The sequence below is a fragment of the Nerophis ophidion genome, linkage group LG04 (assembly GCF_033978795.1).
Source record: "Nerophis ophidion isolate RoL-2023_Sa linkage group LG04, RoL_Noph_v1.0, whole genome shotgun sequence".
Taxonomy (NCBI): Eukaryota; Metazoa; Chordata; class Actinopteri; order Syngnathiformes; family Syngnathidae; genus Nerophis; species Nerophis ophidion.
In genome coordinates this window covers 83,891,019-83,904,490 of record NC_084614.1, presented here as the reverse complement: position 1 = coordinate 83,904,490, position 13,472 = coordinate 83,891,019, and the positions used below count along the sequence as shown (strand labels likewise).

Sequence of the window (13,472 nt, the reverse complement as noted above, 5' to 3'; positions counted from 1 at the left end):
ATAAAGTGCATTGCAGTAGTCCAGGCCACTTCAAATAAAAGCATGCACGACTTGTTCAAAAAGGTTAAAAGATAAAAACGGTTTAACCTTTACTAAAAGACGAAGGTGATAAAAATACGATTTTAAAACGCCATGGACTTGTTTGTCTAGTTTAAAATGGCTGTCTATAGTGACGCCAAGGCTGGTGACTTTGGGACGCACATCATGTTGCAATGGTCCCAAGTCAGTGAGGGCCGGACCAAAAACTAAAATTTCCGTTTTTCCCTCATTCATTCATTCAGATATTTCCTTTTTTTTTTTTTGTAAAATAAAGCCACACTTTCGACCGCCAACGCCCGCTATCCATGCTTGACTGACTCGCTCGGCTACATAGGCTCGGCTATGCTAACACTTCCGGCCTTGGGCGCTTCTTCGTTGGTGTTCAGCGGCTTCTTCTTCCGGTTGACGGACTGTGTATCGAAACTAGGAATTGAAAGTTAGACTTTTGAACGATTCCGGGAGAATCGGAAGGTTAGTCCCGGTTCCAATCGATACTCGATACCCAACCCTACTCATAGTAATATTACTAGTAGTTGACTTGGGAGTGTTTATTATCATTTGGGGAGAGTCCGCTGCCTTACCTGCCCAAAACACCTTTCTGCTCACTCCACGTTACATGCGCTCTGAATACGCACTGCTGATTGGCTGTTACCGCTCTGTTGTGTAACCAATCAGATGGTTCTGTGGGTGGGGCAATGCTGGGTGCTCCACAGACATACTGACAGAGGCAGACGCAGAACTAAGCAGAGCAGCTTGTTAAGACTTTTTTTTTTTTGTTAAGACTTTAGTTTAGGCGGCGGCTCTTTGTTGTTAAAGGTTAACATTATCACAATTTCCGAAGGGTTAAAACCAATAAAAATCAGTTCCCAGTGGCTTATTTTATTTTTCGAAGTTTTTCTCACAATTTTACCCATCACGCAATATCCTGAAAAACAGCTTCAAAGTGCCTGATTTTCACCATCGGTATATCCACCCGTCAATTATCCTGTGACGTCACAGCATGAAGCCACCAGAAACAAACATGGCGGATCGCACAGAAAGGTATAGCCATAGTAGCTCGGATTCAGACTCGGATTTCAGCGGCGTAGGCGATTCAACAGATTACGCTTGTATTGAAACGGATGGTTGGAGTGTGGAGGCAGGTAGCGAAAACGTAATTGAAGAAGAAACTGAAGCTATTGAGCCATATCGCTCTGAACCGTATACAAGTGAAACTGACAAAAACGACAGACAGCGACACGGGAGGAAGCGAGGACGAATTCCGCGGTAGGTGTTTGTTTGGCATTAAATGTGGGTGGAGGGAAAGGCTGGATGCAGCGTGTGAGGGAGAGAGAGAGAGAGCAAAAATACAAAAAATAATCTGTCTGGAGCCGCAAAAAAATAAAAGCCATATTACATACAGACAGTGTGTCATGAGATATAAATTGAATTAAGAGGACTTAAAGGAAACTAAATGACCTCAAATATAGCTCCAAATGAGGCATAATGATACAATATGTACATACAGCTAGCCTAAATAGCATGAGCTTATGTAGCAACATTTCGTTCTTATCTGTGCTGTAGAGTTCAAATTTGAATGGCAATAAAAAGGAAGCCTAAGTCTAAGACAAAATTTGATACAGGTCGAATATGGCCCAAAAAATCTGAATTGAACTGCAGTTTGATGAAAAAAGCCTAGCATAGAAGCTGAATGACAACATTTAGAAGGAGCAGCAACTTCAGTGATACACCTTTTTGTGGTGTATGCGGTAATCCTGCCCTCAAGGCAGACTTGCAGGCACTCACAGAATGTCTGTCTGACTGAACTCTACTGTATTGCTGCGAACTGGGAGAATTAACACTAAGTTAATCAGATTTTTTTTTTTTGCATGTAAATATTTTGAAATCAGGCTTTTTGTTTGCTCTAATTAAACTTCTAAAAAGGTCTGCAGACACATTTTGTTCAAATCGTTTTTGAAAATAATTGTTAGTCATACCGCCTAACCCTAATCAACAGCAATGTTTGAAGCGTAAGCCGCCTTTCATGTTTACTCACAGGGCACGGTGCTGATCAACAACGCCAAGGAGCTGATGGACTTCAGCAAGGGGGAGGAGGACATGATGGAGGCACAGGTGAAGGCCATCAAGGAGGCGGGCGCCAACGTGGTGGTCACGGGCGGCAAAGTGGCCGACATGGCGCTGCACTACGCCAACAAGTACAAGCTCATGGTGGTCAGGTAGGAACATTGTGTTCTATTGGGTCATATTTATTTGATTGAATTAGAAGAGATTGCCTCTAAAGAATGCTAACAAATGTTTAGAGATAAGGTTGCCAAAAACAATAGTTATTGCAAAAATGCCCCCTAGTGGCTGCGAGCAGTATCGGGACGTCTCGAAATGGATGCTTGTGATTTTATCGTCAAGGCAACCATATACCGTATTTCCTTGAATGGCCGCCGGGTATATAGTATGCGCCTGCCTAGAATTACTGCCGGGTCAATCCAATCTACTTTATTTATATAGCACATTTAAACAAGAATGTTTCCAAAGTGCTGCACAGCCATGTTAAAAACAATATTATGCTCCACCAATGACTGAATAAAAACAAAAAAATAGATAAATATAAAAAAAATTTATAAAAATAAATAAATGGATTGTCCTTGTATAGCGCTTTTCTACCTTCAAGGTTCTCAAAGCGCTTTGACATTACTTCCACATTTACCCATTCACACACACATTCACACACTGATGGAGAGAGCTGCCATGCAAGGCGCCAACCAGCACCAATCAGGAGCAAGGGTGAAGTGTCTTGCTCAGGACACAACGGACGTGACGAGGTTGGTACTAGGTGGGTATTGAACAAGGGACCCTCGGGTTGCGCACGGCCACTCCTCCACTGCGCCACGCCGTCCCCCAAAAATATGATTAAAAACCATTTTAAAGGGTAAAATCAATTAAAACAGTAAAATAGAAATCAAAGAGAATAAAACAAAAACAAAACTCGTTTCGCAAAATAATTAGCGCATGCTTAGCATTACCGCTGGCTCAGGATTAACGCCGGGTCAAATTCGTTTAGCAAAATAATCAGCATTTACCTCGAATTTCCGCCGAGTTAAACTCGTCACGTCACGAGTGACGCTTCCTCGGTCATCATTTTCAAAATGGAGGAGGCTGATTTCAATCATTTGAAATCTCATAAAGGGAAGAAGATTAAGAGCTATTCAGTAGGATTTAAGGTCCAAGATATTGAATGTGCTAAAAATAACAGTAAGCAGCTATGTTTTATTAATATACCGTAGCTGCGTGTGTCAAATATGAGTCATTAAATGACTCGCGCCTCCTGGTGGTAGAGGGTGCTAGTGATCCTTCTTGCGACTACTTGGCTGCAGAGGAAGTGACAACAAGCAGCAAGAGTGAGCAGCGATCGTTTATTTTTTCCTCTCGCTTGGACTTTTAACATGGAGGATTACATATCTAAAATAAAACAGTTTTCTAAACTGGACTTTCAATCGAAGCAGGAGGTAATAAAGGAAGATCTCCATCGAGACAGAGAGACTTTTAAAACTGAAGAAAGATAAGTATCGATGCTTTTGATCAGAAGGAGCTGCGCATGGACTTAATTTATAAGAAAAGGAAAGACCATAATAACGTTTTGTTTTTTTATTAAATGTGCTTTTCATGATGGTATCCTTACATCCCACTCAAATCTATAAGCGCAGGCCTAAATTTACCGCATGCCTCTGGTAAGCGCCAGAGTGAGAAGAGGTTTTAAAATAATTGGCGCATGCTTGCCTTTACCGCATGCCTTTGGTAAGCGCCGGAGTGAGACGAGGTTTTAAATTAAAAAGCGCCCCCGGCGGCAATTCAAGAAAATACGGTAACTATTTAATTCATACAAGCCTTTTATACTGTTACCCAACAACATTTTCATTGCATTTCAGCCTTTTAACGGCAGTGTAACTTATTTACGCTTATCAAAGCTCTGTGAATTAGTCCGTTAAAAAATACCAGTTATATTGGGAGTCAAAGGGGCCGAAAGATGTCTTTATTTATTTTTATTATCCTATTCTAATAATGTGGCAATCAAAAACGCAATGCAACTAAAAAGAAAAACTAGTAAATAAAACCCGCCAACCTTCAGTTTGAACACTCATATCACATAGGGAATATATGTAATGCCCGTGTTGGGCCCTAGGGGTGCACAAGGATTCATACTGTATAACAATAATAAAGTGAATCAAGCAATGTTTTAAAGTCAGTCTATTGTCTCTTCACGCTCCTTTAGGCTGAACTCCAAGTGGGACCTGAGGAGGTTATGCAAGACGTTGGGCGCTGTAGCCCTGCCCAGGCTGGTGAGTGTCCGTTTTGTTTCATGTCCGCAGCTCCAGTTTTCTTGATCCTAACATGGGGGATGAAAACAAAAGTACAAATGTAAGAAAAAAAGGCAGAAAAAATTAGGTGGAGGACATTTTGATATTTTTTTTATTTTGTAAAAACAAATGCTACAAACATCAAGACATAATGTCAGCTTTATGTTATAAATGACATCCATCCATCGTCTAGCTCTTCCCGGGGGATCCCGAGGCGTTCCCAGGCCTGCCGGGAGACATAGTCTTCCCAACGTGTCCTGGGTCTTCCCCGTGGCCTCCTACCGGTTGGACGTGCCCTAAACACCTCCCTAGGGAGGCGTTCGGGTGGCATCCTGACCAGATGCCCGAACCACCTCATCTGGCTCCTCTCCATGTGGAGGAGCAGCGGCTTTACTTTGAGTTCCTCCCGGATGGCAGAGCTTCTCACCCTATCTCTAAGAGAGAGACCCGCCACACGGCGGAGAAAACTTATTTCGGCCGCTTGTACCCGTGATCTTATCCTTTCAGTCATGACCCAAAGCTCATGACCATAGGTGAGGATGGGAACGTAGATCAACCGGTAAATTGAGAGCTTTGCCTTCCGGCTCAGCTCCTTCTTCACCACAACGGATCGGTACAGCGTCCGCATTACTGAAGACGCCGCACCGATCCGCCTGTCGATCTCACCATCCACTCTTCCCCCACTCGTGAACAAGACTCCTAGGTACTTGAACTCCTCCACTTGGGGCAGGGTCTCCTCCCCAACCCGGAGATGGCTGGCACTCCACCCTTTTCCGGGCGAGAACCATGGACTCGGACTTGGAGGTGCTGATTCTCATTCCGGTCGCTTCACACTCGGCTGCGAACCGATCCAGTGAGAGCTGAAGATCCTGGTCAGATGAAGCCATCAGGACCACATCATCTGCAAAAAGCAGAGACCTAATCCAGCGGTCACCAAACCGGAACCCCTCAACGCCTTGACCGCGCCTAGAAATTCTGTCCATAAAAGTTATGAACAGAATCGGTGACAAAGGACAGCCTTGGCGGAGTCCAACCCTCACTGGAAATGTGTCCGACTTACTGCCGGCAATGCGGACCAAGCTCTGGCACTGATCACACAGGGATCGGACCGCCACAATAAGACAGTCCGATACCCCATACTCTCTGAGCACTCCCCACAGGACTTCCCGAGGGACACGGTCCAATGCCTTCTCCAAGTCCACAAAGCACATGTAGACTGGTTGGGCAAACTCCCATGCACCCTCAAGAACCCTGCCGAGAGTATAGAGCTGGTCCACAGTTCCACGACCAGGACGAAAACCACACTGTTCCTCCTGAATCCGAGGTTGGACTATTTGGCGTAGCCTCCTCTCCAGTACACCTGAATAAACCTTACCGGGAAGGCTGAGGAAGACTTAATCTCGTTATATGCAAATATAATGACAATAAAGTCCATTCTATTCTATTCTATTCTAAATAGATGTAATGTAATGTTTTCAGCATTTTTTCTTGTGTTCAAAAAAAAAAAAAAAAAAGGTGATTATTTGATGGAAATGTTGTCTTCTGCACTTGCCAGACCGCACCCACCCCTGAGGAAATGGGTCACTGTGACAGCGTTTACCTGACGGAGGTGGGAGACACACAGGTGGTGGTCTTCAAACACGGTGCGTCTTTTCAGCTCCTGCGGTACGTTACCAGCTCAACCTGCCCGGTGCTGAACTCCTATTTATCGTGTGACTGAGCAGAGAAGGAAGACGGCGCCATCTCCACCGTGGTGATCAGAGGTTCCACTGAAAATCTGATGGACGACGTGGAGCGAGCCGTTGACGACGGAGTCAACACCTTCAAGGTCCTGGTCAGGGTGAGTGGTTGGAATGAATGTGCTGTGACTTCTCACGCCACGTTTAAAATGGCCTCTCCCTTCCCAGGACAAGCGTCTGTTACCTGGAGCAGCGGCCACGGAGATCGAGCTGGCCAAGCAGATAACCTCGTATGGAGAGGTGCGCTGCGTTACTGTTCACGACCTTCTTCATCGTCACCGCTTGTTTAACGTCTCTCTCCTTAGACCTGCCCGGGTCTGGATCAGTACGCCATCAAAAAGTTTGCCGAGGCCTTTGAGGCGTTTCCGCGCGCCCTGGCCGAGAACTCTGGCGTGAAGGCCAACGAGGTCATCTCCAAAATGTACTCAGCGCATCACGAGGGGAACAAGAACATCGGCTTTGATATCGAGGTGCGTTTATCGGGGGACATCTTACTAAAAAATATTTTTTAACTGACACTGAATTTATGTAACTCTTTTTGTGAACTGAATTTTTTACATTAAATTATGCTGACAATTTAGTTCAGGAAAATTGTTACAAAAATGAGTTAAAAAATTTATTTTTGTTAAAAAAAAAACTGTTTAAAAATTTAGTGAGTAAAAAATTTTGTGGCGGGGGAATTAGTGTAAAAAATGTTAGTGCAAAAAAATTGTTACAAAAATGTGTTAAAAAATGTATTTTTGTTAAAAAAAACAGTTTACAAATTCAGTGAGTAAAAAATTTTGTGGCGGGGGGAATTAGTGTAAAAAATGTTTGTGCAAAAAAATTGTTACAAAAATTAGTTAAAAAATGAATTTTTGTTAAAAAAACAGTTTAAAAATTCAGTGAGTAAAAAATTTTGTGGCGAGGGAATTAGTGCAAAAAATGTTAGTGCAAAAAAATTGTTACAAAAATTAGTTAAAAAATGAATTTTTGTTAAAAAAACAGTTTAAAAATTCAGTGAGTAAAAAATTTTGTGGCGGGGGGAATTAATGTAAAAAATGTTAGTGCAAAAATTTTTTTACAAAAATTAGTTTAAAAATGTATTTTTTATAAAAAAAACAGTTTACAAATTCAGTGAGTAAAAAATTTTGTGGCGGGGGGAATTAGTGTAAAAAATGTTTGTGCAAAAAAATTGTTACAAAAATTAGTTAAAAAATTAATTTTTCTTAAAAAAAACAGTTTAAAAATTCAGTGAGTAAAAAATTTTGTGGCGAGGGAATTAGTGCAAAAAATGTTAGTGCAAAAAAATTGTTACAAAAATTTGTTAAGAAATTTATTTTTGTTAAAAAAACTGTTTAAAATTTCAGTGAGTAAACAATTTTGTGGCGAGGGAATTAGTGTAAAAAATGTTAGTGCAAAAAAATTGTTACAAAAATTAGTCAAAATATTTTTGTTAAAATAAAACAGTTTAAAAATTCAGTGAGTAAAAAATTTTGTGGCGGGGGAATTAGTGTAAAAAATGTTAGTGCAAAAAAATTGTTACAAAAATTAGTCAAAATATTTTTGTTAAAAAAAACAGTTTAAAAATTCAGTGAGTAAAAAATTTTGTGGCGAGGGAATTAGTGTAAAAAATGTTAGTGTAAAAAAATTGATTAAAAAATTGAATGCGCCCAAAAATTTGTGCAGAAAAAAATATATGGGCGGTAGAGCGACCGTGCCAGCAACTTGAGGGCTGCAGGTTCGATTCCCGCTTCTGCCATCCTAGACACTGCCGTTGTGTCCTTGGGCAAGACACTTTACCCACCTGCTCCCAGTGCCACCCACACTGCTTTAAATGTAACTTAGATATTGGGTTTCACTTTGTAAAGCGCTTTGAGTCGCTAGAGAAAAGCGCTATATAAAAAAAAATATACTTCACTATATGTAAAAAAATGTTTCTGAATAACCAATGAGTACAGAGTACAAAAATGTGTTGCCGACAATTCATTTAAAAAAAATAATGAAAAGATTTAATTGTTGCAGAACAATTATATGTACGGGAAAAAATCACTGTAAAAAAATCTGTTAAAAAAATGAATGCACAATTCACTGTAAAAAAAAAAAAAAATGTATGCAAAAAAGTTGTAAAAAAAAATTTATGCAGAATTATTCTATTTGAAAAATATTGTATAAAAATTTAGCGCAGATAAATTATATTTAAAAAATTCTGCGTATAAAAATTCAGTGTAAAATGGATGCAGAAAAATTATGTTCAAAAAATGTATACAAAATTCACTGTGAAAAAAATTAGTTCAGAAAAATTTTATGTAAAAAAAAATGATGCAGAAATATTCAATGTAAAATCATTGTGCACAAAATTCAGTGTAAAAAATTTGGCGCAGAAAAATTAAATGTAAAGAAAAACATTGCATAAAGAATTCAGTGTGGAAAAAAATGGTGCTGAAATATTAAAGGGAAAATAAACATTGTATAAAGAATTCAGTGTGGAAAAAATCAATGTATGACAAAAATTCAGTGCACAAATATTCAGTGGAAGAAAGTGTATCCAAAATTAATTGCAGACATATTCTGTTTAAAAAACAAACTTGTGTATAAATATTTGCTGCTTCAAAGTCCAGACCCACTTCTGGTAAATGAAGACTGAAGCAACTTATTGGCTGGTTCACAGACAGGATCCATTGCTCCGGTCCTCATTTACTAAAAGTGGCTCTTGACTTTTGAAGCAATGAACATTTCTACACTGAATTTTTGAACTCATACGTTTTGCTCGCCAATTTTTATTCAAGGAACCTGTTATATCTTTTAGTGTAAAATAATGACCAGGTGTTAATATTTGACCTTTTAGGGAGAAGGCCCGTCGGTGAAGGATGTCGTGGAGGGCGGAATCCTGGAGCCATACCTGGTCAAACACTGGGGCATCAAGCTGGCCACCAACGCCGCCATCACAGTCCTCCGAGTGGACCAGGTGTGTACCTTACCTTACCTTACCTGCCACTCACCTCCACTTCCACCTTTGGCCCATGAGAGACATGAGACGGTCGCGTCCCACCAAGCTTGTTTCTGCCAGTGAATAACGTCAGCGTGTGTGTACGGTCCAGATCATCATGGCTAAGCCCGCGGGGGGCCCCAAGACTCCCCAGCAGAGGGGCCACTGGGACAAAGACGACTGGGACGAGGCGCCCGATCAATTTGACACTCACCACTAGTCAGTAGGTCCTGGAATGTGCGTGTGATTTCTGTCCACCTGCCCAGGTGTACTCACTCGCTCACAGGACTGTGGAGTGTGCCACGTAGTCACCACTAACACCAGCAAATGTCAACAAAACTTAGGTCATGGTGTGACTGCATGCCGCATGTGCTGCATGGGAACTCTGAATGAAAGGTCTCCTTGCAGGTTGTGCTGATGCAGCACATTTCTGCTCACCAATACTTTAAAAGGGAACTGCACTTTTTTTTTTTTTAACATTGTCTTATCCATCACAATCCTAATGAGGGATAAGAACACTTGTTTTTTTTAATGCATTTTAACTCCTAAATAAATGCTAGCAAAGGTCAGCTAACAATGGAGCTATTGAGATTTGCCTATAATGCACCCAAAGAAACATCCAAGGTTTTATACACAAACTGTAAATATACATGTCTTTTTAATGTAGTAATTACATATTTTGATCATTTTAAGCATATTCAGTTCACAGACTCATCACAACGTTCACTTTCCCTTCAACACGACTAATCATGGAAGACTTGAGAGGCAACAAAGACTACTTTAGGACAAATTATGATCCAGAAACTTTTATTTTTGAGCCTGAATATAAAGAGGACGATGAATAGTGGATTTATTTGAATTTCCTGAACTGAATTTTTTTTACATTAAATTATGCTGACAATTACATTGGCGAAAATACTTAGCAATATTTGTTTGAAAAAATTGTTTTGTTTAAAAAGAGATTAAAAATTCAGTGAGTAAAAATGTGTAAAAAAAAAAATTAAAAGCAAAAACATTGGATGCAGAAAAATTTAATTAAAAAAAATCAGTGTATTAAAAAAATTGATGCACTATAAAAAATAAATATACCCCAAAAATTTGTGCAGAAAATTTCCATGTAAAAAAAAAAAGGAACAGTATTCAGTGTAAAAAAAAATCTGAAAAAAACAATCAGTACAGAGTAAAAAAATAAATTTAAAAAGATAATCGCTGTACAATAATTTGGTGCAGTAAAAAATGTGTACAAAATTCACTGTAAAAAAAAAAAGTGCAGAACAATTGTAATATATATATATAAAACAATTGATGCAAATATATATTCACTGTAAAAAAAAATCATTGTATACAAAATTCATTGTAAAAAAATTGGTCCAGAAAAATTTAATTAAAATTATTTTTTCATTAATTTGGTGCAGAAAAGTTGTACACAAAATTAACCCAAAAAAATGGTGCAGAAATATTCAATGCAAAAAAAATTGTACGTTTTAGAAGCTGTGTGCTAAACTTTACTGAACCACTATGCATCATGTAGCAGTACTACTAAGTGCTCAACAAAATATACAAACTGTCACTTACTGTACAATGTCTGCTCTCACTGGGATAGAGACTGACGGGATGTTTATATCTTCCCCCTTTACATGAACGATTCAAAATCCCCACAAAGGTTACAAAAAAACAGGTTTCTTTTTGTGTCTTTTGCGCCATGTCTGGGTTTAAGTTGGACGTCAACTTATAGGTTTATGTCCACAACCTACTATCCAGGTGAGGCATGATTTGTAAACTAGAATTGACTTTGACCAACTCAAAAGCGATGCAGCAGCCCAATATGTCAATATGCGCTAAAAGTAGTTCCTCGGCCATAGCGCGTCTATTAGCTATATCATTAACACTTGTTAATATTCAGGTCTGGATGGTTGTGAGGGAATAATGTACTTCCTTTAGCTGCATTGTCAGCCACCTCGTACTTGTTGGATCGTATGACTTGCAATGTATAAAAAAAAGAAAGAAGTGTTCTTGTCTTACATGGGGATTGTAGGCAAAGTTCCTCTTGAAACACGACACACTTTGATTTTATCCAACCTGCTCCTCTATCAGGTGGTGTCGGCTCTTTGAAGACAAGTGTGTGGGGTCATGTGTGACTCTTCTGCTCGCTGTCTTTGCAGATCATCATGGCCAAACCGGCCGGAGGACCCAAACCTCCGCAGGGCAAGAAGGACATGGATGAAGACGACTGAGCATCTACTTTTTTTTTTTTTTTTTTTTCCCCCACTCCTCGTTTATTTAACATGCAGCAGTTAAGTTTCTTTTGTAAACGGTCCTCACAGCAACAGTAGGGAAGAGCTCTGATGGCTTCTTACGTTGTTCCTCACAAATAAACCGCACTTGCGCTGACATTTATTTTGTTTTTACAGTATATCAGATTAAATACATCTTAACTAAGCAAGTTAACTATCAGACTGCGTGGTCGCTGGTAGTGGCTTTCAGTAGGCCTTTAAAATAATGATTTAAAATCAATGTTTATTATTGACCTCTTTAAGGCTTCATTTACGTCACATCAAATATTCCATTTGGAAAAAAATCTTCCTGGAAAATACATCTTTGGTGTTTTTGCCATAAAAAAGTTTTTCTTGAACAAAAAGTGCATTAAACATGAATACATTTTACTGGGGCGGCATAGCTCGGGGGCTTCACGGTGGCAGAGGGGTTAGTGCGTCTGCCTCACAATACGAAGTTCCTGCAGTCCTGGGTTCAAATCCAGGCTCTGGATCTTTCTGTGTGGAGTTTGCATGTTCTCCCCGTGAATGCGTGGGTTCCCTCCGGGTACTCCGGCTTCCTCCCACTTCCAAAGACATGCACCTGGGGATAGGTTGATTGGCAACACTAAATTGGCCCTAGTGTGTGAATGTTGTCTGTCTATCTGTGTTGGCCCTGCGATGAGGTGGCGACTTGTCCAGGGTGTACCCCGCCTTCCGCCCGATTGTAGCTGAGATAGGCGCCAGCGCCCCCCGCGACCCCGAAAGGGAATAAGCGGTAGGAAATGGATGGATGGGCATAGCTCGGTTGGTAGAGTGACCGTGCCAGCAACTTGAGGGTTGCAGGTTCGATTCCCGCTTGAGCCATCCTAGTCACTGCCGTTGTGTCCTTGGGCAAGACACTTTACCCACCTGCTCCCAGTGCCACCCACACTGGTTTAAATGGAACTTAGATATTGGGTGTCACTATGTAAAGCGCTTTGAGTCACTAGAGAAAAGCGCTATATAAATATAATTCACTAATTCACTTCACTTTACATGGACAGATAAATCTGAAGTTGATCTCAAGATTTAAGTGTTAAAAAAAAAGGTAAAAATATGAAATTATTCCCAGCATTTTTGACATTTTTCAGTGTGCGGCGCTCAGGAGAAAAAGTTAGGACGCAGATGGGCAGCCATGTTGTCAGGTCTCTTTCAGGGAGAAGATTTTTGCCAGTTGCCGTATTTCCTTGAATTACTGCCGGGTCAAACTCGCTTGGCAAAATAATTAGTGCATGCTTAGTATTTGTAGATCCGCCTCCGCTTGGGATGGTTTCCTGCTGGCTCCGCTGTGGACGGGACTCTCGCTGCTGTGTTGGATCCGCTTTGGACTGGACTCTCGCGACTGTGTTGGATCCATTGTGGATTGAACTTTCACAGTATCATGTTAGACCCGCTCGACATCCATTGCTTTCCTCCTCTCCAAGGTTCTCATAGTCATCATTGTCACCGACGTCCCACTGGGTGTGAGTTTTCCTTGCCCTTATGTGGGCCTACCGAGGATGTCGTGGTGGTTTGTGCAGCCCTTTGAGACACTAGTGATTTAGGGCTATATAAGTAAACATTGATTGATTGATTGATATTACCGCCGGGTCAAACTCGTCACGTCACGAGTGACACTTCCCCTGTCATCATTTTCAAAAATGGAGGCTGTTTTCATTACCAGTCATTTGAAATCACATAAAGGGAAGAAGCTATTATATATTCAGTAGGATTTAAGGTCCAAACTTACATCACGCTCAAATTTTTACTGCATTCCTTTGGTAAGTGGCAAAATGAGAAGAGGTTTCAAAATTAGCGCGTGCTTACTTTTACCGCATGCCTTTGGTAAGTGCCAAAATCAGAAGAGGTTTTAAATTAATTAACTCAAGGAAATACGGTAAGTTTTTTTTTGTAGTAATATTCCAAATTGGGACGTATTTCATTTTGTCCTTTTAGAATATGTTGTGGGCCGCACTTTGAACACCCTGTTATTCACTCAGTATGTGTGAGGCCGCATTGCTTTGCAGTCCTCTCCAAGGTTTCTCACAGTCCTCATTGTCACTTGTCACCGATGTCCCACTGGGGTGAGTTTTTCCTTGCCCTT

At 40.5% G+C, this 13,472-nt stretch overlaps 2 protein-coding genes across 4 annotated transcripts in view; both read left to right on the top strand.

The window, feature by feature from the left end:
• Positions 1-11,486, top strand: part of LOC133552080 (T-complex protein 1 subunit theta) — a 29,869-nt gene extending 18,383 nt beyond the window's left edge. Inside the window, exons 8-16 of one of the 3 annotated variants that reach the window (XM_061899396.1) lie at positions 2,077-2,255; positions 4,304-4,370; positions 5,944-6,031; positions 6,113-6,228; positions 6,296-6,367; positions 6,433-6,597; positions 8,955-9,074; positions 9,208-9,314; positions 11,258-11,486. In XM_061899396.1, coding sequence (XP_061755380.1) covers positions 2,077-2,255; positions 4,304-4,370; positions 5,944-6,031; positions 6,113-6,228; positions 6,296-6,367; positions 6,433-6,597; positions 8,955-9,074; positions 9,208-9,314; position 11,258 — 915 coding nt within the window. In that variant the 3' untranslated portion in view covers positions 11,259-11,486. Of the gene's footprint in view, positions 1-2,076; positions 2,256-4,303; positions 4,371-5,943; positions 6,032-6,112; positions 6,229-6,295; positions 6,368-6,432; positions 6,598-8,954; positions 9,075-9,207; positions 9,319-11,257 lie in introns of all 3 variants that reach the window. The other 2 variants (XM_061899395.1, XM_061899397.1) reach the window with 2 other exon arrangements.
• A 150-nt stretch (positions 11,487-11,636) lies between these two features.
• rskrb (ribosomal protein S6 kinase related b) overlaps positions 11,637-13,472 on the top strand; it is a 29,343-nt gene continuing 27,507 nt past the window's right edge. Inside the window, 1 exon segment of the mRNA XM_061899398.1 lies at positions 11,637-13,472. This exon segment is cut by the window's right edge and continues 547 nt beyond it. The gene's annotated coding sequence lies outside the window, so the exon portion shown is untranslated.